The following is a 16,197-nucleotide window of genomic DNA, read 5'->3' as shown; positions in this document are numbered from 1 at the left end:
GCCAGGGAGGTTAGTCAGTCGCCATCCAGCACTCGCCCGGGCCGGCAGCCCACGCACGGGGAGCCTTCAACTTTCGCGCCAACATTCTGTAACTGCAATAGGTAATTATAGTCCAATCGTTTTTATATCAGCTCCCCGGTCGGCCCAAACCGGCCGTTAGCGATCTCGCGCGGTCTATTAATAAAGTGTGTAGTCCATTCACGGACTTTCTATTTCCTACGTAATTAATTAGGTGACCCCTAGTGGCACCCGCGCCTCACGCTATTACGTCCCACCTCGGGACATAGTTCTTTGCCCACGCAGGGCGGCACTGCGCCAAACGCGACCACAAACATTCGGACGAGTCATCAACTGGGACTTGCCACGGCCATGTGTACGATATCGTTCAAGATTCCCACGTGTCCGTACCCAGCTTAATGTGGCCCTCGCCACCACGCGGACTAGCCGCCTGTGCATATCCTCCTGTGCGGGACGTACCACAGTGATTTAGTGTAATGTGTTTTCATAAGTAAATTCGCGGGACCTACCGCCCTATAGTGTAATGTGTTTTCATAAGTAAATTCGCGGGACCTACCGACCTTATAGTGTAATGTGTTTTCATAAGTAATTGGCGGGACCTATCACTCACGTACCTCGCGTTACGTCCGCGGACTTTCGCATAAACCAGGACAGGTTCATCGTGCGCGGAGCTTAGGTCGACGATGAAGCGGCCAGTTACGTGATCGTGCGACATGTAGAGTGTGCTACGCAATAAAACGACTACAAGTACGTGTGCATTTCATTAATCAGGCGTCCTGGGAGGCCATAACAGCCCGGGGAGTCCTTTGTCGCCGCATCCCTGCCTGCAGCCACGAGGCCAGGAACCCCACCCTTGAGATTCAAAATTAACCCACTAGTGTAAATTTACGTAAATTCAGATCAGGCAACGGGGACGGCGTCAATTAATTAAAAATATTAATAAAATAATAAAATAATTTAACTGTAAACTGACCGACTGGTTACAGTTAATTTTAGCTACAAACTGTACATTGTAAAATAATAAGTTACAAATTCAAGCTTCCAAATCATAAACCTTGGTCCCACACAGCACACTATGTAACATTTATGTTTCTGAATTATTACTAAATGACATTTGCATTTCATAACACCATTAATGTGTCTGAAATATATATGAAATGTACAATTTGTTATGTAACAGTATTTCGTTTCTGAAATGTATATGTAATATCATCTTTTGTTATGTAACAAGATGCATGTTTCTGAAATATATTTAAAACATTCAATTTGTTACATAAAATGTTAATATTTCTGAAATGTTACTGAATCATACAACTTGTTACATAATATTTTACATATTTCGGAAATATTAATGAAATATCATTTATGATAGATAACATTTCTAATATTTAAGAAATTGATGCCACTCCCGCTACCTGATTAAGTTTTGAATGAATTTTAAGTTTAAAATGATCTCAGGGGCAAAAACGGGGATTCGGCCTCGTGGCTGCAGAAAGGAGTGTGTCGCGATTTTAAAAACTACACGGGCTGTTTAGACCACCCCGGACGCCTTGGAAATAAACGGTAAACTGATTGAAAAGACACTGCACTTTATTAAGACCATTACACTTGCTTGTCCAATGCCTGGCCGCGTCTGTTGTCTGACCGTCGCCTCACGAGAGTTTCTATACGTTGACGATGCGCGCGAACAGGATAGATGGCAAAATTGTATGTAATGATTTATCCTGTGGCCGTTACCGACGTGAAGGATGCGGCAAACTATCGCGGAGCTGAAAGGCTGCAACGATCTATGCAGTGAATGACGTTGCCGTCACCCGACCTATGTGAAAGGCCCGGGGGGTACCTGACGGGCGCTACGGGTGTCGCGATGCTCTTGTTGTCCGGAGGGGCGCCAGGCTAGCGGGCTGCTAGGCCGTTGGTGTGGGGTCGTGGGTACTCTGCCCCCGCGTGCCCCGCCAGGTACACGGCTTGAATGTAACCTGAATGGTTCTACGCTTGACTGTGAAGGCCGCTCGGCCGTGTGGAGGACGGGGAATTACGGAAAATGATATACGAGTTGGCGAGAATACACTTAATTTGTGAGTTTCACCGGGGGTCCATGTGGGTACACGGTACACTCTACAAGTCCGCTCCGCGGTTCAGTCCCGCTACAAAAATTCTCACCAACACTAAACACAACACTACGTGACAATGGTTACCGCGGCAGTCTCGCCGGACGTGGGTCGATGCTCGCTGGAGACGGCCAGCGCCGAAAGTTAACGGGTGCAGGGGGGGCTCTATGAGCGGGCTCCTAAATTCGGCGAAACACTTACATGTGTGCAGCCGGCAGGCATATGCACGGCGTCCTTAAATATAAACATTTTCGCTGGAGTCGGCCAGTACCGTACGTTCTGTGATACGATACGTCGCGGTATCACGATGAAGACGGTCGGGATAGGCCCGGTTCCGCAAAATACGCGCCGAGTCGACGTGGGCAGCGATGAATTAATAAGAGGTATTGAATTTAAAGATTTAGTATAGAATAAAATAATCAAAGAAAGAAAACTTGAATACTGCCCACAGACACACGTCTGTTCCCGGCGCGGAGTGGTTCGAGACTCCGGGGTTCCGTACCTTTAACTTTCATTATGCCTATTGGGGTCACGCCCGAGGCGCTCGCCTGACTCAATCCGGCTGGGCAAGGGGCGCGCTCCGAAAACGGGATACGGTACTGGCGGTGCGGAGCACGGGCTTAAAGGCCATGGTCGGTACGACGTCAACGTTCACATGTAATACAGCACTATATAATTAAATGTTCTTAAAGGTGTTTTCAATCTAACCCACTACAAGATGTTAATGCTTCGAAAAGTACATAAGCCCGGCTAGATGAGAACATATATGAGACACAGTCTCTTATTACAGGTTCACAAAGTTATTACTTGGTTAGATTACAAGATGTATATTAGACAGTTAAATAAGCTAAATTGTAATAACGTAGATTAAAGAGTTAGTATATGGCACACGAGGCTTGCTAGGAGCCCTTGACGAATAATGATTCGCTGGCTTCGATGCCTGGAAACTGTGTATGACTCAAGTCCGCTATCCGAGTGCTTAGGACGTGAAAATTACCTAGTAAGTAGAAAATATCCTTATTGGGATTAAAAGAATTAAGTTAAGAGCCGCATGTAAATACGTACGACTGAGTGGGGTCGGGCGGAGAGCTGAATGAAAAAGATTGGATAAACTTACAACTATTGCGATGATCTGGACGTGGCGCGAAAACTGTAGGCACTGCGCTTGCGGAGCGACCGACCCCTGTGAGCTCCCGACGGCAACTGGCCCGAGGGTGTCGCGCGACCTCGCGCCAAGACACGTGAAGCGCGGGAAGCAGCTCCGACCTGTTTTGGACTTAAATGATATATTTGACATTACATGATTATTTAACAATTGCACATAATTTTCACATTATTACAGTATCTTTTAATTGTTATTAATTTGGTTGTTTTTAAAGGAATAATTACTGATTAAATTTAGCGCATTGCCACACCCGGCTGGGCACTGTAGTCGACTTGGTATTCGTCGCGGTGCACTTTCACTCACTCGGCGGACATCACACTCGGGCGTGTTCGATGACAAGTGTATAGCGGCAGCAACGCTACTTCCTGCAACTCGCTGCAAATGCCGAGCCTTTCCGAAGTTGTCCGATCGGGAGCGCCTACCCCTTGGATGTTTTTTTTATTTTTATGCGCGCGTTCTTTCTCTCCAGTATAAAAAAGCCACATAGACTGTTTAGTGGATGGTTGGTTATATTAGGTAAGTATAGCGACATTAAAAATAGTGTAAAATCATTTTATGGTTGCTTAGCAAATAACTTTTTAATATGTAGCTATCCAGCGCTAGGAAACCGTTTACATGATTTCACAGTATCTTTAATGTAGCTATCCTAACCAAATCAACCGTCCACAATATTTTAAAGTATTTATAATGTAGCTAACCTAACCTAATTGACCATTAGTTATCAAGTCCTTACTTGAAAATTACAAGTTGCGTAAAATTGCAAGGGAATATGGGGCGTCCCGAGAATATTTGTGGAAGACAAAGACTTCCTAGATTTTATACGGTATGAAAAATATACAAATCCATGAAGTAAGTTTCTTCAATTAGATATTTTCCTCTAAAAACAATTACAAATAAATACCATTGCCTTGTTTATGGTCTTTCCTTTTATCAACACCTCTATATTTATTTACAATGAACAAAAAAAAACGAAAATGCACGATCGGACATTTTGCTCTCTCATCAGTGAAAAGAAGGCTCCCGTTGCGGGATCGCGCCGCCGCGCCGTCCCCGGAACGAGCGTGAGCGGTGCAGCATTTGCAGCCAGATGCAGGAAGTAGCGTTGCTGCCGCTAGACTCTAGTGTTCGATGCACTTAAGAGTAAGTGTTGTTGGGACATAACGGCTTGTGCGAACCATGGAGGTAATAGTCTATGGAGTGGAAGCGTATAACCAAACTTGAAGCATCCTAGCAGACGATGTTGAAAGACAAGGATAGAGCTAAAGGTGGCAAAAACGCCAATGTTTACATTATTTCGAATGGCATCGTTTTAATTTTTCGCTGAATATACGTGATGGTGAAAGCTTGTGTAGCTTTTGGTTGCACTAATAGATTCGGCAGTTGTGGTGGATTAAGTTTCCACAAGTAAGAAACTGTTATTTTCTTTTTGTAAATGTATAATGTGCGTTCATACAGCGAGAGATAAATTTGGCTTTTAAATTTTCCTAACCCAATTTTAAGTGCTGGTGGACGACGTAAATAGTATTGTAAATAGTAAATGTATATGTAAGATATTATATTTATGAACATGTAAATTTAATGTGCTTTTAACGGTCGTTACTTAAAATATGGCGAGTAAACAGAGCGCACACGTACGACACAAGGCAGATGCACTTAAACTTAATATTTTACATAAATTTTATTCTGTTGACTACAAGCTTGTCATTGTTTTGTCTACCAATTGATAATGTAGTAAAAGTTCCATAATCACGTATCCAAGTTGATATCTTGGTCCTGATGGCATGACCCTGTTTGTTTGTTTATCGTCTTTATTGGTGGCGAAGTTAAGGCCTTCTCTTACACTTAACCACTTTTCTGCGATTACATCAAAGATTTGAATATTAAAAACTAAGCATGATATAGACTAAATATTAAGAGAACAAATTAAAATTTTAACTTAATGTTCAAATATTAACTATTACAAAAGATTCAACCATAACTAATTATAAAGTAATTAAAAACTAAGCATAGACATACATAAAAAGGAAAGTAATTAAACATACAGCAAAAATTATCAAAACCGAAAAAAAAGAAGAAAAAAAACATTAGGTGCTACTACATTAAAACCAGTCACTCGAACATTCACACACAGAATCAAGCAGTAGGGTAGCAGTGAAGTGGTCATGGTAAGCAGTTGTTACAAAGATGTTTTTTCAGCCTGTACTTAAAGGATGCTAGATTTTTTGTTTGCCTTGTCGCTTGGTCTAATTTATTCCAGAGCCTGCTACTCACGGTTACAAAAGATCCCGACAGACATTTGGATGAGTGCACTGGGATTGATAGCATTGGGTTGCGTGTGGATCGCGTGTCATGGCTATGGTAACTATGTAAGTAATTAATACTGGCTGACATATAATGAGGTGATACCTGCTGCAGCACCTTATAAGCAAGGATAAGTATGTGCATTTTGCGTATTTGTGCGAGAGTGAGCCATTTTAACTGCTGGTAGTATTGGGTTAGATGATCACGTAATTTAAGGTTAAAAATGTATCTTACGCAGCAGTTTTGGAGCTTCTGTAGTCGCTTAGCTAGTTTATCTGTAAGATCAGGAAAGAGGACATCGCAGTAATCAAAGTGGGGCATAATTAATGTTTGAACAAGCATGGTTTTAATACTAAGTGGAAGCAAATTTTTTAACCGTCGTAAGCAGTGAAGGGAAACATGTACCTTCTTACATATTTGCATTATCTGCTCCCTCCAGGTTAAGGTTGTGTTTATCAGGACTCCCAGATTTCTTACGACGTTAGAGAACTGAATATCAACTCCTTGGAGCGTTAAGTTACAGTATTTGTTAGGAATTAATTCAGTGAGCTTTTGAGGAGAACCAATTAATATTGCTTGGGTTTTATTTGCATTCAGCCTGAGTTTATTATCTCTTGCCCACTTAGAGACAGAATCGAGATCATCATTGACAGAACAAATTGACTGATTGATATTGGTTGCTTTTGCGTGAATATATATTTTCACATCATCGGCATACATGTGGTATTGGCAATGTTTTAAGCATTTAGGTAGATCATTTATGAATATAGTAAACAAAAGTGGCCCAAGAATTGAACCCTGAGGGACACCTGCTACTATTGGGAGCCACGTGGATACTTCGGTATTGAGAACGACACGTTGGTAACGACCACCTAGGTAGGAATTGAACCATGTACAAACACTATGAGAAAAATTATATTGAATTGACATTTTTCGTACAATAAGATTGTGATCTACTGAATCAAATGCTTTACTAAAGTCAAGCAACGTTAGGATCGTTATTTCACGCCTATCAATAGCATGACGTATGCTATCAGTAACATTAATGAGGGCAGTAGTGGTACTGTGGCCGGGTCTAAATCCTGATTGGAAGGTATCTAAAAAATTTCTCTGTAACAGGTAAGCATAGGTTTGTTTATGAACCAGATGTTCAAAGGCTTTGGAGACAGTTGGCAAGATGCTTAAAGGGCGAAAATCTTTAGCTGTCTCAGGAGACTTAATTTTTGGTATGGGCTTTATGTGTGAATACTTCCACTCTGTCGGGTATTTACCTATTGTAAGAGATACGTTAAAAATATGTTCTAATGCAGGGACTACAAAAGGTAAAATAATTTCCAGCATTTTAATTGATATTTGGTCGTTACCAATTGCATTACTTTTGATGCGACGCAAGGCTTTCGCGACATCTAGACATGACACAGGAGAGAAGAAAAACTTATCTTCAGAATACTCAGAGTTGTTAGGTACGAATGTGTCAGACGATTTGGTTGTGGACGGGATTGACGTATCTGTATGCTTGCTAACGAAAAATGAATTTAACTGGTTTGCTGTTAAATTATGATTTTTAAGATCATAATCTTTCTGTGATGAGTTAATACCCGCTGTTCTAAGACTAGCCCACAATTTCTTAGGCTCAGAACGAAACTCGTAGAGACCGTACAAATGTTTTCGTTTGGCTGTTCTGACAGCTTGAGTACACTGGTTCCTGAGTTTTCTGTAAATTTCAAACATTTCACCTTTAAGAGACGAGTTGTGTTTTCTTTTTGTTTTGAAAATTCGAAACGCATGGTCTCGTTTTGCCATTAATTTACGGATGACAGGTGTCATCCACGGAGGAGGGGGGCGCGTTATACGCTTACGAACGACAGGAGCATGTTGGTCAAAAGTATAGGTAACTATCTCATTAAAAGTGTTAACTTTTCCGTCAATAGTACTGCATAACAGAATGTTATGCCACGGAGCGTTTGCAGCCTCATCTATAACTTTGTCAGTATTGATGTTTCTTAAGCTACTGTAAGTTACGATCCTGGGGGAGAACTTGGGGACTTTTAAGGAATATGTTACAAAAATGAGGTCATGGTGGGAGAGACCAGGGGCTAAAAGTTGTCCATGGTTCAGAACTCTTTCTAAGTTAGATGCTATGATTAAATCAATCCACGTGCTAGTTTTTTCAGTATGATGAGTAGGCAAAAGTTGGCAGATGCTAAGGTTAGAAGAAGCGAGCATATTTCTCAGATAGCGCGTATGACTCGTTTCATTAAGAATATTAGTGTTAAAATCACCCAAAATTATGACATGTTCATACATCGAGACAGCTGACATAATAGCTGTTTCAAGTTCATCACCATAGTTAATTTTAGGGGGCTTGTAAACTACTCCTAACAACACTCTCTGGCTGTTGACAATAGCCTCCAGGAACAGATACTCGGGCCCAGGCAGACTCTCGGGTAGGGAGGTTGAGACAATTTTAGTTTTAATGTCATTACGTACAAATATGGCCACTCCTCCACCACGTTTGTAAGTTCTGTCATTTCTAATTAGCTTATATCCATGGAGAGAGACAAGGCTATCTGCAAGGGATGGGACTAGCCATGTCTCAGACACTAGAATAACGTGGAATGACAAAGAGGAGAAAATATCTCGGAACTTGTCGATGTGTCCAAGGAGGGACTGTGCGTTAACGTGACTAACGTGTAAAGCGCGCGGGAAACGGTTCGCTTGGAGCCTGAGTTGACCGCTGGTAGAAAGCGTGGGCTGCAGAGGGGTAGTAGGGACAGGGGTCACAGCAGGGGACGGCCAAGGGACGGTAGACGTCTCCGGGGAAAGAGGCTCTATGCGACCAAGGGTACGAGACCAGGCGGACAAGGTTACGGGTGAATCTAATGCTGCTGACATGACACTAGAAGTTCAATATGAAACCAACTACTCACCATGAACACCCCACGCATAGACTTCCACGACAGGTCACACACACAAGCACACACAAAAAACAAAAGGAGAAAATACATGATCCACAAAACAAAAATTAGAACTAAGATACACAAACTTATGAAGTATGTTAAAGATATTATTTAATGTTGTGGGGAAGTGAATTTCACTCCGCAATCTGTAGTTCCTCTGATTTTGTAATGTAAAGCCGGCGTGTTCCAGTGTTGACAACCACTTTGCAGTCGGCAGTCCACACATTTTTCAGACCGTACTTCGCAACAGCAGCATTCAGCAGGGCGAGGCGCTCCGAGGTCAGGTCCTCGCGTATGGTGATTCCTGTTTTCGCGAGCTGATGCTTCGCGCGAAACACCTCACTACGCCATCGATATGAGACGAATTTTACAATTATAGGACGAGGTTTACCATTCTTCTTTGCACCGACCCGATGGCTGCGGTCGATGTCATCGACGGTGATGTGCGGGAGCTGCAGCCTATTGTGAACCACGTCCAGAACCAGGGCGTCAGTGTTCTCTCGGTCGTGCTCCGCCACACCAAACACTCGCAGACTTGCTCGCCGCTGGTACTGCTCCAGCTCGTCCTGGGCCAGGAACAGGTCACGCTTTGCATTATTCAACGACCCTTCCATCTTCTGAATTTCGCCTCGCAGTTTGCTTGTTTCTTCTACGTTGAAGGATATTGTGTCCTTTAGTTCACGCATAACAGCCTCAGAGACAGCGGAGGTTACAGCCTCAACAATAGCACTCACAATGTCCTTCGAGAAAAGTAGGTCCTTGAAGCGTTCTTGCACTAAATGCTCAAGCTGGCGCATCTCAACTTGTTTGGCAGCCATGGCACTGTTCTAAACGATACGCACAAAGACAAACGCAAATTATTTTAAAATACGGTTATTGTGCTTGAACTAGACAATTCTTTTTTATGCAGTTCAACACCACGACAGCTTCCCTATTGCTAACGCAAGTTACACAGATATACACCGAAAATTACACCTGTAGGAGCTACAGAAAGCAGGAGCGAACTTATACACGTCTACCCGCTGCCCGCCATACTTGTACTGTTGACCCTGTAATATCTAACTGCAGTATCTCGAAAACCAGTAGAAATTTAGAAACGCAGTTTTCAAGGTAAGTAGAGGAACGTCAATAGTGTTTAAAAAAATGTATTATCAGAATTTTATTATTTTATTTACGGAAAAGCCGCGCCTAAGAATTTTACCCTTTGTTTATTGTCACTTGTCAAGTGTTTATATATAATCAAATAGGTAACTTATATTGTGAAATATAACTTTGCTGACGAGTCCTATACACTACTTGTACCATATTTGTGTAAAAGTGTAGTCTCCTGGAAAACAAAGAATGTAATTGAATTCAGTGGCTTCATAAATTAAACATTTGGACTAGGTAAGTTGATTAGCAAAAAAAAAAATGTGCGCATGAACAATTTTAATTATGCATAAAATCACATTGGCCTACCCTAGGCACTTTCAACTGTTGATGTAAATTAAATTTTAAGGAATATTAAAACAGCATGTTTATTTATTCACAATGCACGAATCTTGAGAAGTATCTACATGTAAACAGCAACACACACTGTGACTTACTCTACACTTTCGCAACCTTTGTACAATTTTCTCATTAACTGTTTTTAAAAAAATGTTTTATTTGACTACAGTTTGCAGCATAGCATTTCGTGGAATCCAAAAACTCGTTTGAATTGAACATTCGTTAGTTTTGCTTATTACTGTTCTGTGGTTGTAATCTAAAGTATAGTGTCGATTTCATAACACTTCGCATCAGTCGTCGCAGTACATCAATAATAATATTCATAGTAAAAAACAATATCAAGACAATGTTAAAAACCAAGTATTATAGTTGCTCATTGTATTAAACAAACATGCAGAATCGTAAATACTTGAATGTGGTATTGGCAGTTCGTACACTGTCTGTAATTAAATCTTTCCGTTACCGTTTAAATGTGAAAGATATGCTAGCCCTCCTGCGTGGTTCTTTATTACTAATAATATAAAAAGAATAGTTTCATATTTAAATTTTTTGCACGCACATTTCCTAAAGCGTCATACAAATCACATTGCTGTCTGCTATTCTTTTGCCACCCGCAATATGGCGGTACATGTAAAAAATCGTCGTGCGCATGCGCAGGCCGAAGATTTTATTTCGGGTACAGGCATGGAGGTAATAGTCTATGGAGTGGAAGCAGGCGTACTTTTCAAGGGTAATCAATGAAGCCTGTACCCGAAATAAAATCTTCGGACTGCGCATGCGCACGACGATTGTTTACATGTACCGCCATATTGCGAGTGGCAAAAGAATAGCAGACAACAATGTAATTTGTATGACGCTTTAGGAAATGTGCGTGCAAAAAATTTAAATATGAAACTATTCTTTTTATATTATTAGTAATAAAGAACCACGCAGGAGGGCTAGCATATCTTTCACATTTAAACGGTAACGGAAATATTTAATTACAGACAGTGTACGAACTGCCAATACCACATTCAAGTATTTACGATTCTGCATGTTTGTTTAATACAATGAGCAACTATAATACTTGGTTTTTAACATTGTCTTGATATTGTTTTTTACTGTGAATATTATTATTGATGTACTGCGACGACTGATGCGAAGTGTTATGAAATCGACACTATACTTTAGATTACAACCTCAGAACAGTAATAAGCAAAACTAACGAATGTTCAATTCAAACGAGTTTTTGGATTCCACGAAATGCTATGCTGCAAACTGTAGTCAAATAAAACATTTTTTTAAAAACAGTTAATGAGAAAATTGTACAAAGGTTGCGAAAGTGTAGAGTAAGTCACAGTGTGTGTTGCTGTTTACATGTAGATACTTCTCAAGATTCGTGCATTGTGAATAAATAAACATGCTGTTTTAATATTCCTTAAAATTTAATTTACATCAACAGTTGAAAGTGCCTAGGGTAGGCCAATGTGATTTTATGCATAATTAAAATTGTTCATGCGCACATTTTTTTTGCTAATCAACTTACCTAGTCCAAATGTTTAATTTATGAAGCCACTGAATTCAATTAAATTCTTTGTTTTCCAGGAGACTACACTTTTACACAAATATGGTACAAGTAGTATATAGGACTCGTCAGCAAAGTTATATTTCACAATATGGTATTTATTTACTTGGGCGGTATTTCCGAAAAAAAATGTTAAAAATCCGAAAATACCTTTATTTTATGCTCTTCAACTTCCTCTTTTCATTAAAAGCGGCGGAGATTAGAAATTCCAAATACTTTAGGAGATATCGAATTTTTAAATTTCTTCATATGTAGTTGAGCGGTATTTGCGAAAAAAAATGTTAAAAATCCGAAAATACCTTTATTATATGCTCTTCAACTTCCTCTTTTCATTAAAAGCGGCGGAGATTAGAAATTCCAAATACTTTAGGAGATATCGAATTTTTAAATTTCAGCACAAAACCAGCACATTCCTGTGGCGTGCGTGCACAATTCTTTCTTGTTTACGTACGAGTATCTGTTTTTTTTTATTGGATAATGATGTCACGTGATTGTTCGTGATAGGCCAGAATTCAAATGAACTAATACGTGATTATTTAGTTCAATTATTGTTTAAAACGGTGTTTAATTACCGCCTCCAACTTACGTGAGTTTTTAACGTTTCTAATTTTAAAGTCTTATTTGTTATTTTGATATTGTTGCGCAAGTAATAAGTAACAAAAAAATTACGTGAGTTGTTACTGTACATCCTTTGTTACGGGTTTGTTATGTAAGGTCAGTTACATTATAAATAATTTAAAACTAAAGAATAATTAAAATTAATTCACATTATTTTTAATATCACCTTAGTTTGAAAGTATTTATAATGTAACTGACCTGACCTAATCGACCATTTTAGTTTACTGTTCACCCTCTGTCCGGGTTTCTTTGGTCAGGTCAGTTTACATTATAAATATTTTAAAACTAAACAGCCATTAAAATTAATTCACAAAATAATTTTTAATGTCGGCTTAGTTTGAAAGTATTAATAATGTAACTGACCTGACCTAATCAACCATTTTATTAATTACGCATTCACGATTCACGTATTCACGAACACGGAAAAATAACAAAAATGGCGCCGCTCGAATGGTTCCACAGGTCTTGTATTGCAAAAATAAAAAATTCGATATCTCCTAAAGTATTTGGAATTTCTTATCTCCGCCGCTTTTAATGAAAAGAGGAAGTTGAAGAGCATATGATAAAGGTATTTTCGGATTTTTAACATTTTTTTTTGCAAATACCGCTCAACTACATATGATGAAATTTAAAAATTCGATATCTCCTAAAGTATTTGGAATTTCTTACCTCCGCCACTTTTAATGAAAAGAGGAAGTTGAAGAGCATAAAATAAAGGTATTTTCGGATTTTTAACATTTTTTTTCGGAAATACCGCCCAAGTAAATAAATACCCACAATATAAGTTACCTATTTGATTATATATAAACACTTGACAAGTGACAATAAACAAAGGGTAAAATTCTTAGGTCGCGGCTTTTCCGTAAATAAAATAATAAAATTCTGATAATACATATTTTTTTAAACACTAATGGCGTTCCTCTACTTACCTTGAAAACGGCGTTTCTAAATTTCTACTGGTTTTCGAGATACTGCAGTTAGATATTACAGGGTCATGCCATCAGGACCAAGATATCAACTTGGATACGTGATTATGGAACTTTTACTACATTATCAATTGGTAGACAAAACAATGACAAGCTTGTAGTCAACAGAATAAAATTTATGTAAAATATTAAGTTTAAGTGCATCTGCCTTGCGTCGTACGTGTGCGCTCCGTTTACTCGCCATATTTTAAGTAACGACCGTTAAAAGCACATTAAATTTACATGTTCATAAATATAATATCTTAAATATACATTTACTATTTACTATACTATTTACGTCGTCCACCAGCACTTAAAATTGGGTTAGGAAAATTTAAAAGCCAAATTTATCTCTCGCTGTATGAACGCACATTATACATTTACAAAAAGAAAATAACAGTTTCTTACTTGTGGAAACTTAATCCACCACAACTGCCGAATCTATTAGTGCAACCAAAAGCTGCACAAGCTTTCACCATTACGTATATTCAGCGAAAAATTAAAACGGTGCCATTCAAAATAATGTAAACATTGGCGTTTTTGCCACCTTTAGCTCTATCCTTGTCTTTCAACATCGTCTGCTAGGATGCTTCAAGTTTGGTTATACGCTTCCACTCCATAGACTATTACCTCCATGGGTACAGGCTTCATTGATTACCCTTAAAAGTACGCCTGCTTCCACTCCATAGACTATTACCTCCATGGTGCGAACCAGAGTGAGCACCGGCGGTTGGCGTCAATATGTAACTGAGATATACAAATTATTACTTAGCACGGTAAATATTTCTGATATATTATCAAATATCTTTTTTGTAACCTACTTTATTAATATTTCTGAAATATAACTGAAATATGTAATTTGTTACATAACATGTGCGATGTTTCTGAGATATAAATGTGTCGTATCTTTTGTAATATGTATGTTCATGATATTGGCGCCAAATAAGTTTTTGTTTTGGTTTGGTAATGTGAAGTAGGTGAAGTTTGTTAACTTTAGTTTGAAATCAGTGTTTTTCATTAATAGTTATATCTTACACGGTAAGCAACAATTATTAATTTTGTACTTATTTTGTTTAAATTGAATAATTATTTCATAGATCGTTCGGTAGCATGCTTATGACAAATTTTAGGTTAGAGGAAAATTTTTTGTTGGGTAGTTAATATGAATATTCACTGTGTTTTTTTCTTTGAACGAAAATTGGTTCCCGATTCTTCGATGTTCGTATATTTCCATATTCCTATCCTTACTCAAAATATGGTGGGGTTGATTGATTGATTTTTATTTCATTCAATAGACCATACATAATGGTATAGAATATGTCATAAAAAATACAAATAAATATAAAATACAAACACATAAACAGGTACAAGAACAGTATTAAAAACATACAAAATTAAAATAATAAAACAACTGCACTTCCATGAATAAGCACCTATTTAGATAATATTGTATATAAAAGAAAAGTAATACATAATTACAGTAAACAAAATTAACAAAATCAACATTAGAACACAATCTAACCTATATCACATAGTACAGTTCATCAATAAAACTCACCAAAAAAAACCAGTAAAAATGTTACGAAGCTACCCCCTGTTAATAATCATCTATATTATAAAAAGCCTTTATGTGATAAATGAATATTTTTTTTTTTTAATAAATTATATTGCTCCATATTTTTTAGAGCTGATGGTAATTTATTAAATAATCTAATACCAACATTTCTGACAGACTGTAAAGTTTTTTTCTTAGGAATGTGCTAGCGAATTTAGGCTTGGAGCACCCAATCAGGATATACTCGTGTACATTCCAAGTTGGATACAGAATTTTATATTGGCATGGACAAGAAAAGAAAACTGCGAACTGCAGCAGGTTATAGTGATAGACATAAGAGTAGATTAATACAAGAAGAAACACTTCTCAGTGTTGAAAAAGTTAACTTTCTCACAATTACACACATGATCAAAAGGATGACATTGAAGTGTATAGGCCTAGTACAAGTATAAGTGTCAGTGCTTCGAATCATGAACCTTTTTTTAACTTTTATGTTAAGCATCAAATCTGTGCCAGTACCTACCCTTGAAAGTGGTTCAAGCCTTAACTGCAAAGCTTCTGGGACACCGTCACTATCAGTTTCTGAATTTAATGTTATGGTTAGGGCAGATGCTTCATCTGATGAAAGTTTTGAAACTAGATCAGAATCTAGTGACACAGACGATGTACATACAAGAAGTAGTGATGTACAGGACATTAGTGTTAATGCACGTATACGTACCGAAAAGTTTGAAGATTTACATTATTTGAAGCATGAACTCTCAAATTGGTCATTAGAGTATAATATTCCCAATAATGCATTATCATCCCTTCTTTGTCACGAGGAATACACAGACGAAGATATCGTAGCAGCTGTGCAGGGAACGTCAACTAATCTAAATGCAGACGACAGTGTTTCTCACACTGCCGCAGCCACTGCTCTTTATCTGGCTTTGCGCTACGTCGAGCAACATGCCGATGCAACCCCAACATATGTTATGTTTATGCAGCATTGGCGAAACATTGCATCTTCAAGCCGATTTAGTGCATTGCGTCAAAGGAAGATTACTGTCTTTGCCTCTTAAATAATGGTTTGCTTTTTTACGTTTTGTTTTGCGTCAATCCTGTACAGAACATTAATTCTACATATAGTATGTAAGTAAATTCAAAAATTTTCAATACGTACATATGTATTTAAGTACTATGTACGTAATCCTATATTTTTCTATTTTCAGTTAGACAGTGAAATAGATAAATTATAAGTTTCTTATGTACATGTTAATAAACGTACAACATTACGTGAAAAAACTTGTTTTTCTTTACTTTTCCTAGTTCTTAAATGTTATAAAAATTCATTTTTTGTCCTAGCTCTGTTCGGATTAGGCGGATTTTCGGATTAGCGGGACTCTACTGTATTTACGAATTTATGTAGGTATTTATTTTAATGTAGCTGCCCTAACCTAACCAACGTTT

General features: G+C 38.4%; 1 protein-coding gene across 4 annotated transcripts in view; it reads left to right on the top strand.

The window, feature by feature from the left end:
* Nucleotides 1-13,072: 13,072 nt before the first annotated feature.
* The window catches only part of LOC134527822 (uncharacterized), a 43,673-nt gene continuing 40,548 nt past the window's right edge, over nucleotides 13,073-16,197 (top strand). For 3 of the 4 annotated variants that reach the window (XR_010074289.1, XR_010074291.1, XM_063360772.1), the window contains exon 1: nucleotides 13,073-13,966. Coding sequence is in view for 1 of the 4 variants with exons in the window: in XM_063360772.1 (XP_063216842.1) it covers nucleotides 13,892-13,966 (75 nt within the window). In the remaining 3 variants the exon portion in view is untranslated. Of the gene's footprint in view, nucleotides 14,229-16,197 lie in introns of all 4 variants that reach the window. The other variant, XR_010074290.1, reaches the window with a different exon arrangement.

The sequence above is a fragment of the Bacillus rossius genome, chromosome 1 (genome assembly GCF_032445375.1).
Source record: "Bacillus rossius redtenbacheri isolate Brsri chromosome 1, Brsri_v3, whole genome shotgun sequence".
Lineage (NCBI taxonomy): Eukaryota > Metazoa > Arthropoda > Insecta > Phasmatodea > Bacillidae > Bacillus > Bacillus rossius.
This window is presented reverse-complemented; position numbering and strand designations above follow the sequence as displayed.